Source organism: Protopterus annectens, chromosome 17.part0 (assembly GCF_019279795.1).
Source record: "Protopterus annectens isolate FY-2018-M chromosome 17.part0, PAN1.0, whole genome shotgun sequence".
Lineage (NCBI taxonomy): Eukaryota > Metazoa > Chordata > Ceratodontiformes > Protopteridae > Protopterus > Protopterus annectens.
The window spans coordinates 585,313,357-585,326,887 of record NC_056751.1 but is presented as its reverse complement, the minus strand read 5'-3'; the positions used below and the strand labels follow the sequence as shown (position 1 = coordinate 585,326,887).

The window sequence follows — 13,531 nt, the reverse complement described above, 5'->3', positions numbered from 1 at the left end:
CATTAAAGGTGACCTGAAAGCTTTGGAAGCTAGTTGGCTGTTTTATCTTTACGGAGGAAGCAACTCCTATAGCTGCATAGCTACTGCAGCAGTGATCCATATGATAAAAATCAGACTATGAGAAATACTAACACGCTGAGACTGCTCCAACAGCAAAACAATATACAAAGACCATTAAAGAACTAACATCTTAGTTAGCTTAAAAGTTAATGTCACATGCTTTAAATATGCATCTCACAATGCTTGTTGCAATATGCAAATCACTACACTAGTATGAAGTTAAGAGGCATGATTTCTAACTTCTTCTCGTGTGTCAATAGTTTTGTGACCCTACTTCTTTTGTGACATTAAAGTAGACAACATAAAATAGCGGTTTATCAATAAAACTGTACAAACAATACAAAAGCAGTGTGAAGAGAAAAAGAACCAGACTTTCACTATCAAAATGAATCACAGCTTACAGTGTCTTAAAATGAAAAAAAAAAAAAAAGGAATGCAAAAACAAGCCTAAATAGCTAAAAAAACAAAACAATGTGCACTGATTCTACTCAGAATTTGTGTTCTCTTAAAGCCCCAATTATCTTTTCAGTATACCTTCGGAATTCTTGGAGTCTTCATCAGAGCTGGATATACTTTCATCCTCCCCCAATGTGATAGTCTCCAGAGTTTTTCGCTCTTTGGAGAGTTCCTGGACGGATATCTTCTCCTTGCTAGGCATTCGACAAACTGAGCTCCTAAGAATACAAGCCCATAGAGATTTTACTTAATAAATGTCAAACTATTATGGCTATATACTCAACCACTTCTACAAACAAAATAAGATCAGTGAAATTAAAATGACATGCTCGCTATATTTTTTGATTTGTTTAGATAGTCTCATCAGCCAAGTCCCAACACAAATAAGGCAGAGCAGCTCAGATCCAGCAGACGCCAACACTTTCAAGACACCACACAAGTGGCAAAATGAACAAAAATCTCTGAATCATGTCAAGGACTTCTTTCAGATATGACCCTCTTTCAGAATGCAACAGTCACTAACTGCCTCAGAATGTATCCAAACACAGATGCTTCTCTATTTGTTCTAAGAGAATCTCCAATAGACTTTTCCATACAAGGACTCAGCCAAAATACAACTTTTTTAATTTCAGTCTGAAAGAAACAGTTAAAAAAAAAAAAAAAAAAAAAAAAAGACAACAGTCTAGTCCATGGAAAGGCAACTGTTAATAGAATGAACAATAAAGGTTATGTATAACTGTGTTACAAGCTTGCAACAGTATGTGTTCAAGTCTGACCACTATGCAGTCATTCTTACAGCTGGGACTTCTACACAGAGGCTACAAACTCCAACCCATCAGAGCTGTGCACCCATTTGACAGCTGTACACCAGCATCTTAGAATGTCGAAAATTCACCACATAAAGCAGGCAGCCATCCATCCATGCCATCATCTGTTTTTCTCACACACAGGGTGAATGGCAGGTGTCCAAACTATGCCCTGGACAAAACATGCTAAAAGCAGGATAAACCAAGACATTTCCTCTCGAGTACTGGACTGTGTCAGCAGAAGACCTTGAAAATCCTGAGCAACCAATTTCACCACATAAATCAATGCAGGAATCATCCTAACATGGGAAGATTCCCATAGCTTAAGGGCTCAAAGGAAAACATCATCTATGTTTAGGAGCAGGCTGCAAGATAACCTGTACAGTAACTATGGTAAACCCCATCCTGCTCCTGGAGATGACAGTATTTGGAAACATGAATGAGAGACCACATAGGTGCCTCAGGAATAGTCTGAGAGCTTAATTCTCAGAGGAAGGTTACGATGTTGCAGTGTTGTTGGTCAAATGTGCTTAAGCATTTTCTGAGCTCTTTACCATGACAGGAAATGCAAAATGTAATGCAGTTCACCAGCCATTTAGAAATAGTTTACTCCAACACTGGTTTCCATTCTTCCTGTGCTGCAGAGATACAGACAACTGGCAAATCCTTGAGGCAGCAGACATCAACAATCTTTAACACTCTTGACATAACCTGAGGAAAATAGTTTCCTAGGAAGAACACGGGAGACAACCTTAAATAAAAACTATTCTGACTGGGTAATGAGACAACTTTTGTAAAAGAAACATTTTATACATATGCACACACATACATATATACATTATACATCTCATAATTCCATGTTGTATACACGATCTACTGTTTTCGTGGCGACCCCTAACGGGAAAAGCCGAAAGATGTTGATGATGATACGATCTTCTGTTTCATATATTATTCATACCTCATATTAACATTGGTGGGTTATCAAAATATTGCTAACTGTTGACACCATCAAATACACTGATCTGTTTTAATGCTGGTGGGATAGTTAAATTAAATCATGACTGTCTGAGGCCTACAACATTACTGAAACTGAAGAAAGTTGAGATAATGTTTTTCTAGAAGTTTTACTATCTTTCTCTTATGAGATGCAGAAAATGTACTAACTTCTATCATGTTAAATACGTACACTGGAAAGTTGGAAAGCAGGTTCACTTGCAGTATTCTGCAAATACAGATGTGGTCTCTACACATGGAATATTTAGCTTGCCAATGGAATTATCAAAGAAGAGATGAAACAGATAAAGATTAAGCAGATGTATGGTCTGCTATTTATTTTAGGTGGAGGATGCTACCATTTTCTTTTGTTTACTTTTTTCTGTTTTTGAGATTTTAGTCAGATGAATACGTATACGAAAAGATTTGTCTGTGTTACTACTGGATACAAGATTAATTTTTTGTTATACAAGCTGATGGCGTAGACAAACAAGAGAAGACGATACGTACTTCCTCTGCCTTTAAAGGGTGCCCACATCTCATTTAGCACTTTCAAATGGAAAGCTTTTCCACTTTGACTGGTATGAATTTCTAGTATTAGGTTTCCTGGATTCTTTTAATATGGTTCACATGTTCTAAAAAAAAAAAAAAAAAAAAAAAAAAACCCAGAGAAATGAGTCAACTCCACCAGGCCATCAGTCTTAGCCCATATAAACTAGTGGTGGTTCAGGGTACCAGACATTCAGGTGAGTGGGTCTATCCCTCCATGCAGGAAAAGCATCTGTTCTTTGACCTTCTGTGTTACCATGGTAATACAATGCTACCTGGGTCAAAATGGCAAGAGTACACTAAGGAGTATAGAACTCGTCTCTCTGGTGACCTTTTCCACCACCATGGCTATTAGTAGTGTGGGCAAAACAGATTCCACTACTGCAGGAAGGCAACATCCAATGTCCATGCTCCACAGCAAGACAGCCCTGTGCAACAGTGGCAACACTGGTGGGTCAGTGAAGATGTGAATAGATCCATTGTGTGGGATCCCCCATTTGGGCAAATGCCGGACGGCCACTGTACTCAGTCTCCACTCATGGTTCCTAACAATCTTCTTGCGGAGGCTGTAACTATGCTCTTGCTTTATGAGAGTACATATACTACTTTGTATTCAATGTTGCCCTGAACTCCTAGAGCTCACATCTGCATTACCAGCTCGTAGGCAGGTCACGATTTTATTTCCGGTTTCCTTTTCTACACACTACATGACTATGGTGTTGCCCATGGTGATATGGACAGCAAATGCCTAATACTCAGCAAAGAAAGGTTTCTGAGCGCTAGAATAACTGTCATCGTCTCCTCCAGACTGACTTACAAGTTCTTTTATGAAAAGGGCCATAACTCCATGTAGTGACAGGACCCCCTGGCTGGAAAGTCCCGCACAGGCTCAGGCTGGGTAAAAGGTCTGTTTTCTTTTGTTTTGCTGTAAATCTGGTCCACCCCCTACCCCAAGAGAACTCTTTCCAGATGCACAGCAATATGGGAAGGGTTCATGCAGTCTGGGGAGGAATGCCATAATGATCATTAAGACCATCTGCTCTAATGCCTTGAGGAACTCACTGGATGCTGCAAAGTTTCTATTGGCGTGTCGAACAGCTTCCAGGAAAAGAACCTTGCCCTTCCTGAGGTAAATCACATAACCCTGCATTCTCCCATGCTGAGGGTGGCCCAGGAGTATCCTAGTCTTTTCTATATTAAGACTCAGTTTCAGTACAAAAAAATGAAAAAAAAACATACTCCTAAAGAAACCTCTTGTCAGTCTCAGTTTCTCCAAGATCTCCTGTTTTGTTTGGTCTGCTGAAGAAATCAGTCCAAATAAGGGTAAATATGCACCTCTTTCATTTTCAGAAATGCAATGGCTGGCACCACAGACTTTGTAAATACCGCAAGGATGGCAAACAGCCCAAACAAGAAAGTAAACTGGAAGTAAAGGGGTCCAGTCTTCAATGTGTGGTCCTTGTAAACAGGGATACTTAGGTAGGTGTTCCTTCTGTACCAAATACCAGGGGGATAAAACAAACAGTTACTTAACTGCATCACCTTACCTCCTTAAGATATCATAAGATATCATAAAAGGCTTTTTCAACAAGAACTTCCTCAATAAACAGTCCTCCTATAACATCTTCTGGTTGTGCTTGCACCCTAAAGCAGGTACGGCACCTGATGACTGAACATTTGTGGCTGCTTTGGAAAAGCCACATCTACGGCACTGCAGCAGCACTTACTCATGTGCTTTCCCCATGCTCTGTAGCACAAAAGAGACAGCTTCACAATTTGCAATTTCAGGGATTCATCTTGGATTTCTGCAGAGAAATCCTGCATTTATTGTAAGATATCCCCTTCAGAATTATGTCTTGTCTGCCATTAAATAGTTCTAAATCCAAAGGTGGCTGACGCACATTTTCTGTAAAACCTGTACAAAACACTACTTCCCTTATCATTGGCAAGCATACCTGCCCTACAACCAATTTGGAATGCTTAGCAGTATCTAGAGATCACTGTAGGGCCTGGTGTTGGTTTTTTGTTAAGATAATGAAATGCCTGCTAGGCTCTATAAAACTGATCAGTTTGTTGACTGCAAAAAGTTGATAGTCCAGTTCAAAAAAAGCCTCTAAGAAGGCATCCTAGAACAACACCACTAGAGGAACTGCTGCTCCCCCAGGCAGAGAAGCTCTACCTCTTACTGGTATTCAACACAGCCCTCATCTTCATTTAAATGCTCTCATTCTTATAAGAGATTCCCCAAATGAGTCACAGGATTATATCTTTTGTCAGTCATAATACCGAGTCCTACAGGCCAAGTCCTCTCCCTCACCCTAAGTCAAACACTAATCTGAACTGGATGTCCCCAGGGCATCTTTCTCTCGCACACTTAGTATTACCCTAGTCATTATCCCTACCTGTGGTGAGTCATTCACTTGTTCTGTGGACGTTAAATTTGAGAACTCTTGCATACTCCCTTGCCACTACAGGAAAAAGTATTTTGCAAATGTTATGAGGTTCTAAAGAAATTCAGACTGGGAGGTGGACTCCAGAGATGAAGCGGCAGCCCAAGACTTGGGTTATTCTGGGGATGCTGGCTTACGTGGGTTTGGAAAATCCTCCTCTAAGCTATACCTGGTAGGATCCCTCTGAACTACTGCCACAACGAACCTCATTTCTAGAAGTCCTAAGGGTGGTGGTGGGGTGGAGAAGCACAGTTATGTTAGGAACTTATCGTAACTGTAATTGTTCAAACATATTGACTGTTACAGTACTACCTCTTGGAGCTCTAGCCTGCAGAAACCCAAATTCCTGCCTGACTTCCTGTGCTCTTCTCCCTTATACCTAAATAGCTCAATGGACTCCCTCCCACCACCAACATCCTGTAGTCACTGATGTAAAGGGTCATCCACCAGCACCATCTTTAGAGCTGTCTTGCTCTAACAGATGCAGGATGTTCTTTGGAGCAACAGTACAACCCACCAAGGCACCTGTCTCAATTGGAAAAACATCACCAGCCTGAAACCCATCTCAAAAGGCTGCTGTTAAACTCTGAAAATGTTTCCTACTCAGGTAGAAAGGGGAGAAACTGTATAGGAATACCCAACCCAGATGTACCTGAGAGAGACAGAACAAAGTAAGCAAGGGTGTTGGAACTGCATGACTGAATCTATCTGGACATCTACAATTATCTGATTAACTAGTATTATTGCAAGTTCTTAACACCACTGTAACATGTTCTTCATAGTTCACTGCTGTAGCACATATTCTTGGGAAAGCTCCCAGAGCTTAAAAGGTGTGGGGGGGAGGGGGGTTGGCTTGTCAGAGTGTCCAGGGTCAAATCTATAGGATGACTTTAGCAACACTCTGCCCTGGCCGCGAAGGTGCTTGCCAAGTAATAAATCTTTGGCAAACGTGTGGGCTACTGACCAGGTAGCTTATTCCAAAACTGTCTAAGGGGATCCTCCCCTCCTCAGAGAGGAGGTGTGGTAGCAGTGTCCCTGACAGAATGACCTGTCACTGACCTGAAATGGTTTTACTATGATAGGTGTGACAAAAGACAAGAGAATGATAGACTTACATGGTCTGTTTGTTGACTTTTTCTTCCTCAGTTTGTTTTGGCCACAGCAGCAAAAAGCTGATAAGATTTTCTGTAATGACTTATCCCATCCAGGTAAAACTTCAGTTGTCTATGCACATCCAAGGAATGCAAGGTTGCCCCCTCTTTATTCAGAGGGAATGGAAAAAAAAAAGCTATGAGGACGACAGTCTAATTCAAAGAAATCATCTTTGGCATAAAACAGCAAGTCCTAATGGTGAAATGTCCTTACAAAACTTACAAAATACCAGTAACAGCTCCCTACACAAGGCCTTTTAGTTATGAAATCTATGTAGCTAAGGTGAGGAATACCAACAGGGCAGTATTCCAAAAGTAGAACTTGATTGGGGGGGGGGGGGTTGGAAGGATCTGCACCAAATGGATGTAATGAAAGTTTTTCCAGTACTAATTTCACATCCCATGGTGGAGTAATCCCCTTCTAGGGAGTCTAAAATTGCAAATCTACCCTTAATTTACTGTTACACTGGCAACTGGGTATATGGAGGGTCAGAAGAAAAAGCACAGGTGCACAACTTGAGAAGCATTAGACCAGCATTGTACAGGTCTGATAAGCAGGTGAAGACCAGAGATGCATGTGTCTCTGTTCATGGCAAGACTCATCAAGTACTACTATGTAGAGACCATCATACAAGCTTGCATTCACAAAAAGGTCTTTCTAAGAACTTTCTCCTGCTGTCTGCAAATCTTCTGGATACTATTAGAGCTACCAATTTACATACGTTTATGCAATGTCTAAAACATCAAATGAAGCAAACCAATGCTACTGCTTCTTCAAAGCCTAGTGATCAAAATAACTCTATATTTATAGATTAAAAGTGGCCCACTACAAAGGTCCATCATGATTGTTTCTCAAAATTTAGGATCCATACCTTTACACAACAGTCAATTACACAAATATATTCTATAGTAATGTGTACTGCAGCGTTAAGTGGTACTTTTCTATTTTCTCTCTCTTTTGCATTCATTTTTTTGCTCATTTACCATTTTACTATGAAAACAGACTCAATTTACCAAGTCTCTTTCCTTGTACTAATGTTTACTCAATTTTATCTGTTCTAACGTCAAATAATGATAATGCTGCAGTCACACTGTGTGAAAGCTTCACAAACTTACTTTGTGTTTAAAGATTTATTGTGTCAAAGCTCAATTTGTAACTGTGTTAACTGGTGAAACTAGATTCCAATGCAGCAACTGTTAAGTGACTTGATACATTTGCTGTTATTCACTGTGCAATATTCATCACCAGATAACCTTTCTCATTCACTGTATACTTGCTAGTGATGTCCTTTTAACAGACTTTACCTGAAAACAAGTAGTCCTACCAGTGTTCCAATGCAGATAACAAATGAGTAAAAAAATAAATAAATAATAGGGTCCTGGCTACTGCAACAGCACCAATGGGAGAAACATTTTCCATTTACTCATACAAAAGTTTCTAGAGTTTGTTTTGAAGGCCACCTCCAGACTCGGCAGCATAGCCTCACAAAATACATGCTTGGAAGAAATGAGTGCTAATCATCCACACCTGCAGCCATACAGTCAAGCAAGTTGGGGTGCATTACCAACCCCTTGTTCCGAGTCAAGAGGTCCACATGCCGAGGCAAAAGGACTGGCATATCCCTTGCCAGGCTCAACAGAAGACAGAAATAATGATATCTGTGCCAAAAAGAATGATGTCAGTATTATTTCTGGCCTCTTTCCTTACTTTGACACCTTGGGGATTAAAGGTACAGGAGGGAAAGCACACAAAAAACACCTGCCTATATTAAGAATTAATCTGCTACTCAGGCTACTCGTATTGGTATTCCTGTGTACCATTTGCTTAGTTGTTGGTCTGCTGAAGAAGCAAAAAGGTCTGCTTCTGGCACATTCACTTGTGGACTATGTCCAAAAAACTATCCATGCTTAATATTCATCAGCTGGGGTCCACATGGAGAGATGATAAAATCAGCAAAGCAAAGGACAGTAATATTGCTGGAATTTAATTAATCCTCAAGTCTTAATGAGTACATATGAAGTGGACCCAGTTTTTACAAAATCTACCAAGATGACACTGACATATAGACTATTTTATATAGCATCACGGACAGAAGTTAAAAAGGAGAGCTGGGTGCAAAAGTCCCGGGATAAAAAACTGCCCAATCCTGGCAAGTGTACTGATGCCAGGACATGGAAAAAATGACACTGTAGAATCCTCAAGACACAAAAACATTCCTACAACAGTGTTAGGCCGGGCTCAGGGGGTAGATGGCCTCCATCTTATAGACGTGGTAGCTCACAAAACCCACAAAAACTTAAAGGCCAAAAAAGAGCCATAAAGATAAAGTACAGTTTTGTACCTACCATAAATGTAGATGTTCGAAGATCCACATTGCTGCAGTCCTAACACTTGGGTAGTCCGCTGTCCCAGTCGGCCCGAATACCAAAGTATAAGGCTGACGTCGGTCAAGGCGCATTAGTCTGACGTCAGGACGTCAGGGTACAAATGCGCATGACCGACGTCATATCCTCAGTCTTTTCTTGCCCCAGATGTCAGAAGACCCTAAAAGATAAGGCCAAAACCAAAAAACACCAAACACTCCTGTACCAAATATATGTACAATATATACAATTTACAACAGCATAACCCCACCCACACAACCACCCCTAAACACAGAGGGAAGGAGGGAGGGTAAATTGGACTGCAGCAATGTGGATCTTGAACATCTACATTTATGGTAGGTACAAAACTGTACTATGTTCTTCATCCCACATTGCTGCAGTCCTAACACTTGGGTAGAATCCCAAAGCAGAGGTAAGGGAGGCTGGCAAATCATAAAGAAGCAGGAGCTGTCAACATGCCCTGCAAAATAGCCGTGGCAAAACCAGCCCTAGATTTAGAGTAGAGAGGAAGGTGGTAATGCTTAGAGAAAGTATGCACTGGACTCCAAGTAGCTGCCTCCAAAATATCCTTAGTTGCCACCCCCCCCTTAGAAAAGCTGTTGAAGTGGCAGTAGCCCTAGTGGAATGAGGCCTAATCCCAGCTGGAATCTCCTTGCCATGATGGGAATAACAAAATGCAATGCAAAACCCAATCCACTTAGAAATAGTTTGTTTTGACACAGGCTTGCCCTGAGAACTCAAAGCAAAAGAAACAAACAACTGCTGAGACTGCCTAAAATCCTTAGTCCTGCTTAAATAATAACGCAACTGCCTGTGTACATCTAAAGTGTGCAAAATCATTTCACCCCTATTTTCGGGATATGCATAATACGTAGGCAAATGAATAGTTTGGTTTAAAGCCACTCTAGAACCCATCTTAGGCATAAAGGAAGGATTAGTGCGTAATGATACCCTATCCTTATGGAAAATCAAAAGGCTCAACCGCCATAAGGGCCTGCAATTCAGAAACCCTTCTTGCAGAAGTAATGGCCAACAAAAAGCAGTCTTCCATGACAAGTATTTCAATTCAGCAGTAGCCGCAGGCTCAAAAGGTTGTAGAGTAAGTTTCTCCAACACAAAATTGAGATCCCAAGCAGGAGTAGGAGCTCTACATGGGGGTCTTATATTCTTTGCCCCCCTAAGAAATTGCTTGAACAAAGGATGAGAAAACAATGGTGGGTCACAATCATAGTGAGCTGAAATTGCTGCAGCATGAATCTTAATGGAAGAGAAAGACAAACCTTTGTCCAATAACTCAGTAAGATATTGAAGAGCCACACTCAAATTAGGCTCAGAAATCTCCAAATCCTTTGCTGCACTCCAAAATAAAAATCTCTTCCATTTTTCTGCGTACACTTTCCTTGTACTAGGTCTTCTGGCTTCCATAATCACATTCAAAACTTGTTGAGGAAGTTGAGACCTGCTGTGGTTCAAAACAGAATATGCCAGGCTGTTAGATGAAGAGAGTGAAGCTTGACATTGAGTAGATGACCGTCCCTCTGAGACAATAGGTGTGGAATCAAAGGTAAAGGCCATGGAGGCTTCCTTACCAGACTCCTCAGTAATGGGTACCAGTGTTGCCGAGGCCAATCTGGAGCTATTAAAATCATCCTTGGCTTGTCTTGTCTGACCTTTAGGAGTACCTTTGGGAGGAGAGGCAGAGGTGGAAAGGCATACACATGAAGATTTTTCCAACTGAAAGAAAGAGCATCCACTTTCCAAGCTGTGTGATGAAACCTTTTCGTGCAAAACTTTGGCAGCTGGTGGTTTAGTGAAGAAGCGAACAGATCTATGTCTGGAGTTCCCCATGACACTGTCAATTTCAAATACATGAAGATCCAGTTTCCACTCGTGGGGATCCATGATTTGCCTGCTTAACACATCTGCTAAGGAGTTCTGTGCTCCCGGCAGAAACCTTGCCTGAAGATTTAGTTGCAAGCTGAGCGCAGTCTCCCACAAAATCATTGCTTGCCTGCATAGAGGATAAGAATGTGTTCCCCTTGTTTGTTGATGTACCACATGACAGTTGTGTTGTCTGTTAGAATCAACACCTGCCCTGGAAGAAGTAACTCCTTGAAAGCCATTAATGCAAACTGGACTGCCAACATCTCCTTCATGTTGATATGTAGATGCTGTAGTCTGGCAGGCCACTTGTCTTGTATCCACTTTCCATTCAGATGAGCTCCCCAAGCTATGTCTGAGGCATCTGTCGTTAGAATCTGACTCGCCTCTGGCCGGGTCACAGAGAGTCCCTTGTTTAGGTGACATTCCTGAGCCCACCACAAAAATTCCTTTTGAATGCAAGGTATTATTTGAATGACAGTGTCCAAATCCTGGCAGTGCTGTGTCCATACATTTTTGAGATACCATTGCAGCTTCCTCATATGCAGTTTGGCATTGGGAAGCACCAGAATACAAGATGCCATGAACCCTAAGGCTTGAAGGACTGTCCTTGCAGTCAGCCCGGACTGAAGAGATAGTTGATGGAAGTAAAGGGAAAGATTCTTTTGTTTGTCCGGGGTTAAAAGGCCATCTGGGTTGCTGTATTCAGTCTCACACCCAGAAAGCACATGTCTTGAGAGGGTACTAGACTGGACTTTATTTCGTTCACAGAATACCCCAGGCATCTTAGCACAGCTATCACATATTCCAAATGCTGAAAAAGGTCTTCCTTTTCTTGAGCCAGAATCAGGCAGTCGTCCAAGTAAGGATAGATTTGTATTCCTTTTAGCCTGAAGTAAGCTATCACTGGAGCCAGAACTTTGTGAATACTCTGGGCACAGTAGATAAGCCAAAGGGCAATGCAGAGAACTGATAATGGGAATTCCAGCTCGAAACGCAGATACTTCCTGCAACTTAGTCTGATAGGCACATGAAGGTAAGCCTCCTTGAGATCTAAAGTTACCATCCAGTGATCTTTGCCCAGCAGAGGTAAAAGCTGTTGTAACGTCAACATTTTGAACTTGGGAATGTCCAGATAAGTGTTGAGGATAGATAAATCCAAAATTGGTCTCCACGTGTCCCCTTTTTTGGGTACTAGGAACAGGCGAGAATAAAATCCTAGGCCCCTTTCTGGCACAGGAACCGGCTGAATGGCCCCTATTTGGAGTAACAGAGAAATTTGCTTGTGGGCCTCTTTTCTTTGTAGAGGAGGAATGTCTGGCATGCCTTTGAAAGGAGGCAAGGTATGGAAATAAAACCTGTAACCGTGGTGAATGATATCCAATACCCATCTGTCTTGGGTAATTAAACTCCAATTTTCTTTGAAAAGTGCCAGCCTTCCCCCCAAAGGTGCTGCCAGGCGAGAAGGCTCTGGCAGCTGAAAAGGCAGGTCATTGGGTCTGTTTACGAAAGGACTGACCCCTGCCCTCACCAGAAGACTGAGCAGGTGAACTCCCTGTTCTAGGCCTAAAAGAACCTTGAGCTCTGCCCCTACCACGTCTAGACCTACCCCTAGACTGGGAATCATAAGAAGGATATGTCCACCCCTTAGTAGGCCAATTTCTACTAAACTTGGAGGCTGAACCTGCAAAAAATCTTTAACAGTCTGCATAGACTTAGCCTTGTCCTCCATTTTCTTTAAAACTGCTTCCACAGGCGAACCAAACAACACATCAGATTGTAGCAGCATCTAAAATCCTTGCCTTAACATGCTCAGCTAAATTCTGATCCCTCAGCCAGGCGTGCCTGCGAAGAACAGAACCAGTGGCAGCCACCCTCGAAGAGGCCTGTACAACATCAAAACCACATTGCAAGGAATGCTTACCCACCTGTTCAGAAACATGAACTAAATCCTGCAACTCTTTACACTCAATACCTTCCGCCAGAGCATCCACCTTAGACTTCAATTGTGAAAGGAGATAATTTTGGTATTTTAACATGTGGAACTGGCAATTCAAAGCCCTCATGGCTAAAGTGGAAGAAGTATACACCTTCTTTCCCCATCTATCCAAAGCCCTTGCCTCTTTATCAGGAGGAACAGGATTTTTAACAACAGAAGCCTTAACACCTTTAGGCCCCTGAGAAACAGTTTCTGGGTCTGCCCTAGGACTCTTAAAAGATACTTATGAGCTTCAGGCACCCTATAATACCTATCCGGTTTAACTGGGGCAGGAGGCAAAGAATCAGGGTTCAGGAAGCCTCTGCAAAACATCTTCCACCACATCCAGAACAGGAGGTATAGCTAAAGGCCTATGCTGGGGTAGAAACAAAATTCCCTAAGCCTCTTCCTGGAATCAGAGAAATCTTGACCTTCCCATTTAAAATGCTCCCTCATGGAATGAAGAGTCTCTGAAAAAGAAAAATCCTCAGGAGGAGAAGCAAGGAGTAGAATCATCTACATCAGAATCAGAATAAGGAGGAAACTCCTGTAAGTCTTCAGCCGAAGACTCAGAAGCCTCCGAACACTGCTCAAAACTCTCAAGCTCAGGTTCCACCCTAGGCCTCTTATCAGGAGGGGGCATAGAACCTCTAATCATAGTAATCAAATCTTCTGCCATTTTAAGCATATGTTTCTTAGGCAAAGACCCTGAAGAACTAGGAGAGACACCCACTGAAGTTAAACCTGGCCTGCCTCTCGAAGAAGCCTTGGAAACAGAAGGGGAGGGCCTAACCACCCTAGGAAGGGAGGGGAGAAGAGCTA

The 13,531-nt window shown here is 41.9% G+C and overlaps 1 protein-coding gene across 1 annotated transcript in view; it reads right to left on the bottom strand.

The window, feature by feature from the left end:
* PPP1R12C (protein phosphatase 1 regulatory subunit 12C) overlaps positions 1 to 13,531 on the bottom strand; it is a gene marked incomplete in the record, with an annotated part of 1,670,410 nt that overhangs the window by 1,228,179 nt on the left and 428,700 nt on the right. Inside the window, 1 exon segment of the mRNA XM_044059211.1 lies at positions 595 to 734. Within this exon segment, the coding sequence (XP_043915146.1) occupies positions 595 to 734 (140 nt within the window).